This window comes from Daucus carota, chromosome 6, assembly GCF_001625215.2.
Source record: "Daucus carota subsp. sativus chromosome 6, DH1 v3.0, whole genome shotgun sequence".
Lineage (NCBI taxonomy): Eukaryota > Viridiplantae > Streptophyta > Magnoliopsida > Apiales > Apiaceae > Daucus > Daucus carota.
This window is the reverse complement of record NC_030386.2, coordinates 24368046-24383497: the sequence shown is the minus strand read 5'-3', so window position 1 is coordinate 24383497 and position 15452 is coordinate 24368046. Positions and strand designations below refer to the sequence as shown.

General features: G+C 32.7%; 1 protein-coding gene across 1 annotated transcript; it reads right to left on the bottom strand.

Moving 5' to 3' along the window:
- Positions 1 to 12379: 12379 nt before the first annotated feature.
- On the bottom strand, positions 12380 to 14209 carry LOC108207671 (protein FAR1-RELATED SEQUENCE 5-like). The gene has a single exon (XM_064080147.1). The coding sequence runs from the start codon at positions 14207 to 14209 to the stop codon at positions 12380 to 12382; it is 1830 nt and encodes a 609-aa protein (XP_063936217.1).
- Positions 14210 to 15452: the final 1243 nt, after the last annotated feature.

The window sequence follows — 15452 nt, the reverse complement described above, 5'->3', positions numbered from 1 at the left end:
GAGACCGATTTACTTTCAGCGCCGAACTCCAGTAGTAATACCTATATTCGTCCTCCTATTATTGTTTTAATAATAGATTTGAGAGAAAGTAGGAGAAAAGGAAGGAAAAGATAAAGGAATAAGGAGGGAGATGAAATTTTTATTCATAGATAATAAATAGGTAGTGGTTAGAGGTTATCTAAAAATAAGTAATGAGCAGAAATTTTGATTTAGGTAATCATTAGGACAGTGTTGGAACGCTTCTTTTTTATTACATTACCTAACTATGAGTTTGGGATCTCATCAAAGTAACCTATTGAACTTCCTCTTAATCATCCGTAAAAAAAAAAAAAAAAAAAAAAACTTCCTCTTAATCGTTTAAATGTTAAAAAAAATTCGAGGTAAGTTTTGAAATATATGAGTAATTTCGATTTCCAAAATCAAAAACTTTTAACTAAAAGTGAATTAACATATTAAAAAAATATTATTTTCTTCTCAACTATAACAAAGTTCCTATTAAAAACCAGTAGGAAGATTACATATCATTTAATATCATATCAAAATAATATATTTTATTTATAACAAATTAAATTACTAATAATATATCATTTAGTATCATATCAAAATAATATATTTTATTTATAACAAATTAAAATAATAATAATATATTTTTTTTAATTTATAACCAGACAATATAATCAATACCATCGAAACACAATATCTTACCTGTTGAGTAAATTTTACATAGTCAAATTAGCCGACCTCGGAGAATCTCTTAGTTACTAAAATATTTCAAACAAGTCATCCATATAACCCAATTTATCGGAAGATAATCCCCAATAATAAAGACATTTTATAAATTGTCGATTTATAATATAATTTAATTATTCTTTGGCACAAGTTTGTTGTGATTTGTATACAGCACTTCATATACTATTTATTATGACCGAAAAAAAATAAATTGATGAACTATTTAAGAGATTGAAAACTTAAATCGACAAAAAAGATAATAATATTGTAATTTGAATTATATTGATATTCGGTCTCACAGTCTGTGAGTCACAGACAATAAGCATTAAAAATCTCGCGTTTACTTTTTGGTGCTTGTTTTGAGTATGATCCGACAATGATTGCAGCACTAATGCACGCATGGTTGCATTTGCCTTTTTTTACTGTGTCCCGTTATCATAGTTCAGTCTATTGTCGTTAGAATTGGGCGCTTGATCAAGTCTCCCGTTATCGTGAACTTCAGTTTTATCGATGTTTCTAACCCAGCTTGTACGTCACAAAATCACTTAAATGTTTGTCCCGTGATTCGATTCAACAAAATTGTGCACGTAAATTTATACATTATTTATTGCCATATTAAAATGATATATTCTATTTGTAATAATCTAAAATATTAATAACATACAATTTTTAAATTATAACAAATCAATATAACTTGCAACAAAAAAAAAATTAATATAACTAATATCATGGAAGTCTTCAAAGTTGAATAACAAATTACCTTATATTCACTTATTATATTCTAGAATAGATCATCATAAATCCTTAAGTTTTGCTCCGTAAAATTTGCTATATAAATCTGTACTTTATTTCAGTGGGATGATAATTACTTTTAACTTGACATAAAAGCTTATCTCAAAAAAAAAAAAAAAAAAAACTTGACATAAAAGCTTATCCTTTTTCAATATAGGTAAAAATCTAGAAGTTAACTTTTATTCATGGTTACAAATCAGAATAATGTTGGCCAACATTCCGGCATTCACTTTTGAGTTTTGATATATAAATACTCTTAAAAGGCATTACGCTGGACTTTCGGTTTTGGCCACATTACCATCCTTTTGGATTTTGGTGCGCAATTTCTCTCATTTAGATTAGTTCGTTCATCAAAAATAAGATGAAATTCTCACCAAAAATTATCTCCTAGAGTAGTAGTTACTTCTAAAATTTATCTCAAGGGGTGCTTTCCAGCTAACTTTGGAATTTGGTCATCTAACCTCATATTTACAAAAGCAAACAATTGCAAGTGAAAGAGGCTTTTGTACAAGTAATGATGATATATCAGCTAGTATAATTTTATTCAATACTCCATGTGGGATAAGTCCAATTTAAAAAGTTAAATACCTTTTCTGTATTTTCGCAGTTACATATGTAAAAGATTAAAGTATACGGCAGTGGCCTTTAGCCGTTTTCTTGAAATACAGTAAAAAATAAAATCTGACCACCTATATGTAAATTTAAAATGTTGGCCATTAAAATGATAAAGTTCAGCCATCATTTACATTTTACTCTAAGTCAAATCTGAAGTGAATCTTTTCGGTAAACAATTTTACGGTGAGCTGGGCAACTGCACAGACAAAGTAGCAGTTATCGGCACAATTAAAAAAGTAAAGTGGTTGAGAACTGGTCCATTTAAAATTTTAGAGAAATATTTCAAATGAATCTTATGCAACACTCTTCCTCACTCGAAATTTTATTTTTTAGATTAAAAAGTGGATCACTGGCTCTAATACCATAAAAACAGTTCAACTAAAATTTTAAGATTTTAGAAGAATGCCTCAAATGGATCTTACGCCGGCAATATATCAACAAAAGTTCACGACACAACAAGAAGAACAGGCTCTTGCATTTTGAATTGATTCCGAAAATTATACAGATACTGTAATTCACATATACATGCATGTAGATCCGGGATTAAATTTGGCTACATATAATACCAGTATGTGACAGAGTTCATATCCTTAATAGTAGTAACTTTTAATTCCTCTCAAAATCAAAATAAAAGTTTTAAGAATATGATGAAACCAAATATATTGTTTCTAACATGGTTTTAATGAGGTGCCAAAATAGCAGACAATCTCAAAATATTATGCTCTTTTCTAGTAAATTTTAATTAATTATTATTTAGTGTGAGTGTTGTTAACAATAGAAAAATTAGAATTATTGAAAGATTTGTAATATTTTGTACCGTCTGCTCTATTAGACGAATAAAAAAACATAGATATTCAAAAAAAAAATTAACGAAATTAACTCGGAATGACCAAATTACGTGTTTTATAACAAATTTCAAAACTTGTTACTTATTTGATACCGACGTCCCACTTTTGGGTGTTTTGTCAGGGACAGTTTATCTAACATATTTTCAGGGGCGTCGGATCCTCGGAAAATTACAACGGATATTTAAAAAAAAAATTCAATCCAGACCCTTAAAATACAAATCCGGATGGTGATGGAGCTGTATGTTAGATAAGGCTCTTTGGCAACGGGTTGTGAGGGACCAAAACCCAACTCTTTTATACTCTGTACTAGCTGATAACTGATGAGGTGGATGGTGTATTACAGTTTATTCTAAAGGAATCAAGGAATTTGGAGCTGTACAAATTATATTGGCCAACTTCTTAGTTAGTGACCCAGATGTTCCTAGATTGCTTAACGTATTAGAGTATTAAAAGAGTATTAAAAATTGACACAATGCAAGCATAACTTTATCTAAAAAATCCTGTGTTGGAAAGAATTTTAAGATTCAAGTAACTTCTGACCAGATATATTAAATACAAAATCAGATGAACTGCAATACGTATGTTATATTCATAAACTATATAATCGTATTGGAAGTCATAGTCTGTACAAGAATAAGAAGTCACAGTCTCAAAATCTTAATGGTAATTTTTGCAATATTGTCTAAATTCAATTGGACGGAGATTAGTCGGTTTAGATTATACTATAAAATGCATGTCATGGTGATAGGTCCACAGATTACAATTTGCTGAAATTATTTATAGCCATTCAGCAGAAGATAGGACTGGAAATGCTTCAAACCATTCACCTAGTTTTGTTACAAGCTGACTCGTTATAAGTGTTTTTTTTGCAATTTTTATAGATAATATAATTAATTTGACTTTCACATATTCAAAATATTTTTAGATTAATAAACTTTCATTATCATGTACATCAATATTCTCAATTTTTTTCAAACTTTTTCTACTTACAAATCTTGCAAACATTTTATCCATTACAACACAACAAATATAGAACAACACACCACTACAAATGGAGTTTACCCGAGAAAAAAATGAAACTTGGAAGAGAATATTGCTAAAAAAAACTCAAATCACCACTAAAAATGCCAACATTTGCACAAAACTTCTAACAATGATCCCCTAGGTTATAAAAGGGCAAGTGAAGTGCTTCTGTACTGTCTGCGTAAAATAACCGCAGAATGTTAAAAAAAGCTGGGCGTTCCCAGAAAATAATATCGGAAAGCATGAGGAAAACCAGTCGTTCCGCGGAAAATAACTGCGGATCGATTAAATTTTTTTCTTTTGTCTCAACTATTGGATCAACGATCCAATGGCTGGGAAGTGATGTGTTGGATAACTGTTCCCTGACACACAGTTGCCAGGTAAGCAAGTAAGAGCAACTCCATTAACGTGGTTATTTACAGCTTTAAATTGTTTTTTAACCAAAATTTAGAGTTTCAAATTTAAATACTGAAGGTGCGTGAAAAAAAATCATTCCAACAATATCCTAATGATCCCTAAATCATTATGGAACTGTTTGGTTCATAGAGTGATATGAGATTGTGATGATGAATTGTTTAGGTAATACGAGCATAAAAGCAAGTCCAATGCAATACTATAGGAGGTGTTATTTCCATAATATAGCATCACCTAGAACAAGTCCAATCCAATGCTATATGAGATGCTATTTTTATAATCAGTTTTTCTAATGTGTGCCCAATGACACACAATAAACACCAACTCTCATAAAAAATAGCTTAATTTGATCGGTGGAATTGGGGTGAATGCGGGGGCCATCAACATTTATAATTCATCCACCAATCAAAGGTTAGTATTCTCATGGGAGTTAGTGACTATTGTGTGCCCATAGGCACACTATAGAAAATTCGTTTTATAATATAGCATCACTTATAAAACTTAGCACTCCAATGCGATGCTACATGAGATGCTAAAATGAAAAAAATGCTATACTTATTTCTATATTACAGAACCAAGTATAGATGTAGTTATAATTGCCACATGACCAATACAACTGGTAATTTGGAGGGAAATGAATATAAAAACAATTTTGATTTAATTTTTTGTACTTGTATTCATATTTACATCTCTTTGGTTCTATTCTAAAATTATGCATTGCAGCATAAAAGTTAATTTAACATCAAAATGTACTTTTTAATTATAACTACATCTATTTTAACTTTAGCATTAGAATTGATCTAACGTATCATATCTCATATCATGTGCTTGGTCAAGTGTTGAAATCAATATATTCAATTTTTAAATTAAATTATTAATTTATATTAACTAAAAATATTAATAAAATTATTATTATTTTATATTTTTATATGGTTGATCATATCCGTATTAAATATTAATATTTAATTACTTAAATAAAGATAAAAAGATTCAAAATGAAATTGATTTTCATACCTTAATCTCATACCACCTCCCATACATATCAAAATAAACACACAGAGATTTGAGATATGGGTTTGAAATTTTCTCTGAAATTTTCTCTGAAATTTTCTCCCTTCAACAAAACTATCACGCATGAGTTTTGAACTCGTAACTGACTTTAGATCAATTTGATAATGATCGAGAGCAGGGATGTACACGGTTCGAGTCGTGCGGTTTAACGGAATTTGTCAACCCAATTCAATTAATTTAGGTTTTCAAAATATCAACCCAACCCAAACCGTATAAATTTGCAACCCAAACCAATTTGTAGTACTTCGGTTTGGATCGGATTAGTTAGGTTTGGTTGGATCGTATAAATTTTTAACACAAACATTTATATTTGTTTGATATTTAAATAGATAAATTTAAGACCACAGATACATCTAAGTAGCAAACGAACATAGTATTCATATTTATGTGCTCTTAAACAAGCATAGTAATAAATTTAATCTCATTTCTCATTCATACATTTAATCTCATATACATTTAAGTAGCAAACAAAAATTATTATATTTAATTTAAAGAGCAAACAAATACAATAAACCAAATAAACTGGACTAATATGTGATGGGTTGGATAAATTTTATATGTTTTCGTATTTTTCAATCGGGTTGGGTTGGATCGGTTTACAAAAACTGAAATCCATGTCCAACTCAATTAAATCGGGTTAATACATTTTTAACCCAATTATGTATCAGGTTAAAAAAATTCGGATTGGATCGGGTGAAATATGGCCAGTGTGTACACCCCTGATCGAGAGTATTGCTTCTTCTGCTGTGAACTAGAAAATCCCTAAAATCTTCTATTCATTCCTTGTTTTTAGCCAACCTTTTCTCAGTTTGTTGAATAACAATGGATTTCACCGCCAAAATCTTCAAAAAAACATTATACAACCTTTCTATATTAATCACAAGAAATCAAATAATTATTCAATTTATAGAATAATTTTTTTATCAACACATTTAAAGTAGACGAATGCTTAGAGCATCTCCAACGCTATACAACTGTTAGTTATAATATCTATGGCCTCGTTTGGTACGCTGTAATCCAACGCAGTAACCTACAGTTCCATGGAACTCATCTGAGTGCCGGTGTTTGGTTGTATGATATTAAAAGTGAGCAAAGTAACTTACACTTCCATGTAACTTCAACTTCCTGCAAAACGGTGTAACCTAGTTACACAGCTAATGTGTGGTTTTTCTAGGTTACATAGCTGTTTACATTTTTTCATTATTATTATATTACAATTTTACTTATTTAATCATGATCAAATCCAAAATTAAATTATAAATAAATATCATATCATAGTTGTTTATTTAATAATATATTGTTTTTTATTTAGGATTTACTCATATCACATATATCAATAATTATAGAAAAGATATCTTTTTCTTAATAATATTTACTATATATTACTATATATGTTTATTTTATATAAAAATTTATCCATCTTAAAATATTTTTATTTATTTTTCTTCTTAAATTATGAAACATAAATTTTGTTCTATATTTTAATTATTTTTATGTAGATATTACTAATATTATATTAATATATCATCTCATCTAAATATTTTTTGGGCAAATTAATTTATAAGTCCTTGAACTATTGACGTTTTATTGTCTAGGTCCCTGAACTAAAGATTCCGTATTTTAGGTCACTTAACTTTTCTATTTTCTGATCTAAGTCCTTCCGTCAAAAAGATTCTAACGGTGTTAACTAGGGTTCTTGAGTTTCATACAGATCAAAGCAATTTTGAAGGTGTTAGTGATATCCAAACTCAAAGTTCAAATAGTCAAATTGAAGCTTGAATCACTAGCGACACTTATATGACAACAATTTTCACAAATTAGATTTAATTTTAAAAAACCCCCAAATTGGACCATAAATTTAGGGTTCTTTATCGAATTTAGTGACCTAAATTTATAAAATTTTAAATTGAACATAATTTTTGAAAATTGGTGTCATATGAGTGTCGCCAGCGACTCAAGCTTCAATTTGACTACTTGAACTTTGAATTTGGATATCACTAACACCTTCAAAATTGCTTTGATCTGTATGAAACTCAAGAACCCTAGTTAACACCGTTAGAATCTTTTTGACGGAAGGACTTAGATCAGAAAACAAAAAAGTTAAGTGACCTGAAATACGGAATCTTTAGTTCAGGGACCTAGACAATAAAACATCAATAGTTCAGGGACCTGCAATTTAATTTTCCCATATTTTTTTTATATTTTTAAATATCATGTTTTTTTCTTTTTTTATATTAGGTTAAAATTCTTATTATTTAATGTTAATAATACATATTATATCATTTTTATTTATTTATTTATATATTTATAATATATTAATCTGATACTATCTAAATTATTAAAACTATATAGTCACAGATGTGATATGCAGTACAACCAAACACTGTATTTTTCAGTTACACCGCAACCACACGTTGGAACCTACTTCCAAGTAAATGTGGGTTCCTATGTAACCAAGAATCCTGCTAAACAAACAAGGCCTATGTGTCACTGCCTTATACCTAATGTGTAAATAAATGACTACTCCAACGCATGCTCCTGTTAGGGGAGTATAATTTTACCTACCGAAAAAAAAGGTACGCCACATTTGTTGATCCTCCTACCATCATCTAAAACAATCCACGTCACCTTCAACTTACAAAACATCCTCTCAGTAGTCTAAACCAAGCCTTCTTTTAATTCTTATTTTTATTTATAACATATAATATAATATCTTAAATCACTTTTTAAAATATTGAATACATATAGCTAAAAGATATATATTTAACTTGTATATTTTTACTTATATTGAATACACACACATATATATTATTTTATTTAGTCTAAACTTATTATTTTTTATTTATAATATATAACATACTAACTTGAATCTTTTTTCAATATTTAATTTAAAATATCTAAATTATAATTTAAATATATAATAATATAATATAAAAATTATTTATATATGTTCATAATTACTATATGTATAGATGTATTATTTAAATTTTTAATTTATAAATTAAAATGTTATTTAATAAAAGTGTAAAAATATGATTTTATTGTTAACTACATTTAAAAAATTCTAATAATCAATATATAACTTAACATATTTCAAGTAAGTTTAAGATACATAATATTATAATATACAAATTATGTATATGTGTATCATTATATTATATATAGATATACTTTTTATATTTTTAATTTATAAAGTTATGATGTTATGTAATATTATTAAGTGTTATAATTATTTTTTTATTTTATAATATTTATTTTAACATATTGACATAAATATAAAAATGTTATAAATTTGTTTTAGTTTTATAAAATGCAACATTGATTTTCATGCATAGCAAATTTATTTAAATGTATTTTAATTATATATTCAAAAATAGTAAAAAGATAATATTTTAAATATAGCTGATGGTTATAGCTAATCCCATTGGAGCAAAAATCACTACAGGTTCAATAAAATTTTAGCTAACCATCATTTAGCTAACAGTTTTCAATGTTAGCGTTGGAGATGCTTTTGGAATCTATTTTGAAGTGCGGGATTGATGTTCGGAAAAAAAAAGCACTTATAATATAAAAATTACTCCCTCCGTCCCAGCCAATTCTTTACGTTTGGTTTGGGCACGGAGGTTAAGAAATATGTATAAAGTAGTGGAAAAGAGAAGGAAAAGTGGGTGAAGTGGTGGGACCCATCAATTTTTAATGTATAAAAGAGAGATAGTGGAGTAAAAGTAGTGTGAAAAGGGTGTAAAAGTAGTGTGAAAAGGAAGGAAAAGTTGGGAAGTGGTGGGACCCATTTACTATTTTTGGTAAGTTTTGAAATGTAAAGAATTGGATGGGACATTCCAAAAAGGAAACTGTAAAGAATCTGGTGGGACGGAGGGAGTATATTATTTTCAATTCGTTTCGTGGAGAAACTGCAGCATGCCACGTGCCCCAGGCCACAGCACATACCCAGAAACCAGGCTCAACATCCCCGAAAAACTAGGGTTTATATACTCACATTTTAAAGTTGGGTCCAGGTCCCCAGCAATCGATTGCTGGGGAACCTTTAAACAGCCCACGCTTTGTGAGCCGTTGGATGGGCTCGTGGACGGTCGCGATTTAAAAACCGTCCAGCGCTTTTTTACCGCTGTACGACTATCGTCCAGCGCTAAAAAAGCGCTGGACGAGTGAATGTTTTTTACGCGTCCAGCGCTAAAAAAGCGCTGTACGACAGAGATATATAAACTCGTCAGTTAGAAACCAGTAACACATTCGCGCGGCCTCAAACACATTCAAATATTCCACTACAAACGGCGATTGACACCCACTGATCAACGAAGCGTATCTTCCACACTACAACGGCGATTGCGTTGCGTTCTACTGCTCAGCCACTGGTCCGGCCTTCGTTTTGTTCGAAGGAGCATCGCGCATAGCTTTTAGCGTTTTGTTCGAAGGAGAATCGCACATAGCTTTTAGGTAAACTTCAATCCTCCTACTGGAAGCTTATTGTTGAATGCTAAATACCATGTTTGAAGCACGATCACTGGATTCTATTTGTCTTCTCCGTGAAGACATGGGGCGTTGTCATGTTGGATCCTTTATATGATGACCCAAGTTACCCGGAGGAGGAAGAAATTGTGGTATGTATACACTTAATGCACCCACTTATGTCATTACTGAATATGTTTTAGAGTATGTTTATTATTAGTATTGACTTGATTAAACATATTTCAGACGGAGATGTTGCCCGAGTTGATCAGATTCTGCGAGAGGTCCCAACACATTTTTCCAGATGGCCCGGCTCAGATTAGTGCCTTGATGAGAAGGCCAAAGCAAACCAACTACACTGACTGCGGTATTTATGTGATGAAGTACATGGACTACATGTTGCAAGGATTCCATTTACAGTCGATGACTTGGACGCCATCCGATGTTGAGACTTTCCGCTATAGGATTGCGAAGGAGATTCATAGGGGAAAAGCAAGAATGATCCCGGGGTTCCTAATGAAGCAAAGGCTGGACAATGCTTCTAGGGCTCAGTTGAAGTAGCTTTCTTTATGTTCTTTTCATCTGTAGGTAGTATTTTGTAGTTGAACTTGTCTTCATTTGGATTTGTAGAACCTCGTTCATTTATATATATAATGCGGCCTTCGTTTATATCGGTTGTTTAACAACCGTGTCCTATTCCCTTCCCCGATATTTAGTTTGAATTTTTGTTCAGTTTGGTATGATTTTGGTAGGTTTTATGGTTGATTTTGGTTTTATTTAGGTATGATTTTGGTATGATTTATGATTTTGGTATATTTGGTATGATTTTTGGTATGATTTTGAATTATGGTTGATTTTTGGTATGATTTTGTTTTATGGTTGAGTTTTGGTATGATTTTGGTTTATGGTTTATGGTTGAGTTTTGGTATGATTTCTGTCGAGCAAAAAAAACAGGGGGAAACCACAGAAAACAGGGGAAGGCTGGGCAAAAAGTTCCCTGTGTTTCCAGCGCTTTTTAAGCGCTGGAAACACAGGGAACTTTTTGCCAAATCCAAGCCACATTTATGCAGGTTTTGGGAGTACAAAATGCTGTTTTTTACACCATTCACACAAAATCCTCCAAAATCATAGAAATTCATATAAAATCTATTAAACTTCTAAAAATTCATGGAAATTAGGAAATTAGGAAATCCTTACAAATTCATACGCATTAGGAAATAAGGAAATTGTTAGAAATTCATACAAATTCATACAAATTAATTGAAAATGCCTAGAATATTGGAGTAGCCAATGGAAAGTCGATGGTGAGGGGTTTCGTCCATGCTAATGAAACAAGTCGCTTGATACAACACCAAAACACTTCCCTCGCGAACCTCTCCCGTCGTGATCATTGGATGATCACGCGTGTCATCACCAAGCGAAACTAGAATAGACTCGGACCCGTCATACAATCTAAACTTTGCAAGAAGAAACGGATTTGGCTTATCATCAAGATTGTCCGTTTGAAAATTATGTACGAACCCCTTCACATATGCGATACGAAATTGATCTTTTTGGAAATGTGTCTCGCGGGGCCTCAAATTGCTTATCTCAGCAATTCGCTCGACATTGACAAGTTCACCTCCATCCCAAGGACGTAGCACAGAACGCCTGTCTCTGTCCAAAGCGTCCGCTCCCAAAAGCCTAATGTGAATGAAATACGGTGGCGGGCATCTCGTTGCCTTTGCCTCCATTTCTCCACTTGCAAACCATCCACACGCTTCACTCCATCTCCTCTCCCTTTCAATTTCTTCCTCCATAGGGTACAAGTTGAAATCTTCTTCTTCAACTACGGGAGCAGCTATGAAGAACCCGTTTGCATACGATGGACAATCTAATGCCTCCATTTCTCCACTAGCAACCCATTCACGGGGTTCAATTTCTTCCTCCATAGGATCTAAGTTGAAATCCTCTTCTTCAACTACGGGAGCATCAATCAAGAATCCATTTGCATACGATGGACCATCTAACGGCAACCGGTCAATAATGTCAAGCATCTCATTGTCCGACGGGGTCGACCAAGAACGGAACCAACTTTCACTAAGCGCCTCCTCCGAGGGTGAAGGCGAATCACTAACATGTGTAAGTGTGTCACTACTGTCAGATTGATGGCCATTTTCCATTTTTCACCTACAAATAAATATGAAATAAAATCATAAAAAATACTTTAAATCACATAAAATCATACGAAATGACATTAAATCATCTAAAATCACGCAAAATCACATACAATCATATTTGCCAAGATCACATAAAATCATATAAAATCACAAAGAATCATATAAAATCACATAAAATCATATAAAATCACATAAAACCACATGTGACAAGATGACATAAAATCACATAAAATCCTATAAAATCACCTAAAAAAGTTACATCTAACAACTCTTATTTTGGTCTCCAAATTTTTTGCAAGTCCTTATATCATGGCCTTCTTCATGACATTGCTTGCATTTCCTCTTTTTCTTATTAAGGCCTTCAATTGGATTTTTGAAATGTTGTGGCTTCTTCCTACCCTTCGTTTGAGACACTATAGGATCAAGTACCGGCTCGTTCAACTCGTCACCAATATTCTCTTCAATGGGATTCTCAGTATTTGTATTAGGAGCAGCATCAACATTATCAACAGCCATTTTCTCAAGATTTGCAATTTCTCGATTCATCACCTCTAGGGCATACTCATATCTTTCTTTCGAAACCATGCTGCTATGACAAAAACTCATTGTTAACAAAGTCATATGGTTGAATCTTTGAGTTGGTGTCAATTCTGTAGATGTTGGATCATCGCAACCCATAGCATAAGGTAGCATACCATCTACCCTATTAGCATCTCTAGTCCAACGACGTTGAATAAATGTTACTGGAATTTTGGCAACATTTTTCTTGTTTAAAACGGCAATGATGTGTCGACACGGGATTCCTAAATGTTCATACATCCGACACACACATCTTCCTGTCAGGGCCACTTTGTTGAATTTCACTTCATACATTGTTCTTTTGTCGACTTCGGTCAGGGGTCTAAAACACCTATAATGTGTGACTTCATCCCCTGACGTGAACTGATCTGTATCCTTCTCGACAAAGTATTTAGAGGCTTCCACCAATTGAACTTGAAATTGGCGAAACATCTCCTTGGTATACATGGAAGCCCCGTCTTGTTCCAAAGCCGTCTTCAACCTCAAGTAACGGGTTTTATTCTTTGTGTCATTGTCCTCCTCCTTCTCCCGCATAAATTGTCTTTCAATTGCTTTTTGTGCATTCTCAACAAATTGCTTCAATCCTGTACTAGAACTAACATAGCTATCAAAGAATGCATTCATTCCCTCGCTCCTGGATGTCGTGGTCTGACCCGCAGAGAATGTACTCTTAGTATAGGCCGAGATCCATTTCTCCTTCAACAAATACAATCCTTGCAACCATGAATGATCTTTCAAATCATACTTCACCACTAAATCTTTCCACCTCTCCTCAAAAATATCCTCCGTCAATGAATGGTATATGCATTTGTTGAAATCTACATTGAATGTTCCCGGATGCTTAATATAAAGGGTGTTCAATTTTTCGGGGAACTTCTGGCTTATATGCCAAGAACACAACAAATGTCGGGTTTGGGGTAGTATGGATGCAATTGCCCCCGCCATAGCTTGATCTTGGTCGGTGATTATAGCGTTCGGGTGTTTATCGCCAACCGCTTCAAACCATGTTCTTAGCACCCATTCGAAACTACTTTTTACTTCATCCCTCATGAGTGCAAATCCAAAAAGAACAGATTGGTAATGATGATTGACCCCTGTAAAAGGCACAAATGGCATGGCATACCTATTCGTTCGGTATGTCGTATCAAAAGCAACAACATCTCCAAAATTACTATAGGCCATCAAACATTTAGGATCCACCCATACTAGATTTTTCAAACGGTTTTCTCCATCCACTTGAGTTTTCACAAAAAACTTCCCACCGCCTTCCTCTTTAAGACGACTTAACAAATCCAAACCCGCTTGAGCATCACTCACTTGTATCTTTTTCTTCCGCTCATCCCGCACTACATTCCTAATATTTTGGCTACCAAAACCAACATTACTTACTCCACCTTGCATATTGCTAAAAAGACTCATGGTTTGGCTAGGGCGAATACCCGACACATTTAACACATTTATAAGATTTCTTGCCGCACTCGTCACATGTCTTTCCCGTTGAATCAAAGTCATCTTGCTAGGAGATACAATGTGGCGCCCTCCAAACCCGGGTCAGAAGTTTGGGGTCCACAACATAACATAAACCTGTAATTAATATAATATATGCAGTGACCCTTAGCTGTCCATGGATCGCAACAGGTTAAAGTATAAAACAAGCCACAGCATAACTTTAATTATTACAAACCCAATCCCAAAATATAAACTTAATTCTTATAAGCTTACACATCATTTGTGTCCCGTTATTCAAACTAGTACATATATGAAAAGCCAGGTGCTGCTGATAGCTCTCTTCATCTCCTAGCCTGGAATCCTGACCTTACTACTAGCCTGAGGGTCATCGTTACCAACTTTCTCTGCCTTCACTGGAAAGAACATAAAATACCGCAAGAGTGAGCTAACCAGCTCAGCAAGTATAACAATATCAATTTACAATATTAATCATAAGCTGAAGGAAACCAGTGTCTCAAGGAATCAATCTCAATACCAAGATTTGTGTTTAGAACATTGATTAGAATTGGATATTAAATTTATTTTTTTAAAAAATAAAGGTTAGGCTGCTGATCAGTCAGACACTAACCCCGAGCAGGTCCCACCATGCTCGTTTACTGGATCCAAGGCACACATTGGCCTAAAGTGACCACTCATCTGGTCTGACCATTCATTTGGTCCAAGTTTAGAAAACTATCCAATTCTATCACAATCAAGATGATCAACAATATTATTCAATAACATAGAAACATCAACATCATAAATAAAGTTTGAAGCAGAAGCAGACTACTATTCAAAGTGTCTCAGATGGATCTCAAAGGAGGAATGAGAAATAGCTTCATGGTTTAGACAAGAATTAAACATTGTCTCATAAGATAGCAAAGCATATCAAAGTGTAGCGTTTATATGAAGAAGGGTTCTAGGTTCACAAAAAGAATCCAAGTATAAATGAATAATGTTAAGATCAAGAAACTGGAGTTTATGGAAAGAATCAATCAACTGTAAGGTATATGTCATAACAGATGTTATTTGGGGTCGATCAACTGGTTACGGTCTGAAAGAAGAATGATTGATAACTGGTTGAGGTATCGAGGGTATATTTTTGAAATGAAATTAGGTTCTTATGGTAATCATTTAGAAGTTTTAAAGATGGAAGGTTTACAATTGAAATAAGTTTCGTAGCAGGTATCAAAGAATCGGTCAAAGGTTCAAGAATCAATAAGGTAAGTAGTCCATAATATAGTTCAAGAAATCTGGTTGAAGGTTC

Coding starts and splice junctions, on each gene's coding strand:
- LOC108207671 (XM_064080147.1), bottom strand. CDS start 14,209: ATGACTTTGATTCAACGGGAAAGACATGTGACGAGTGCGGCAAGAAAT.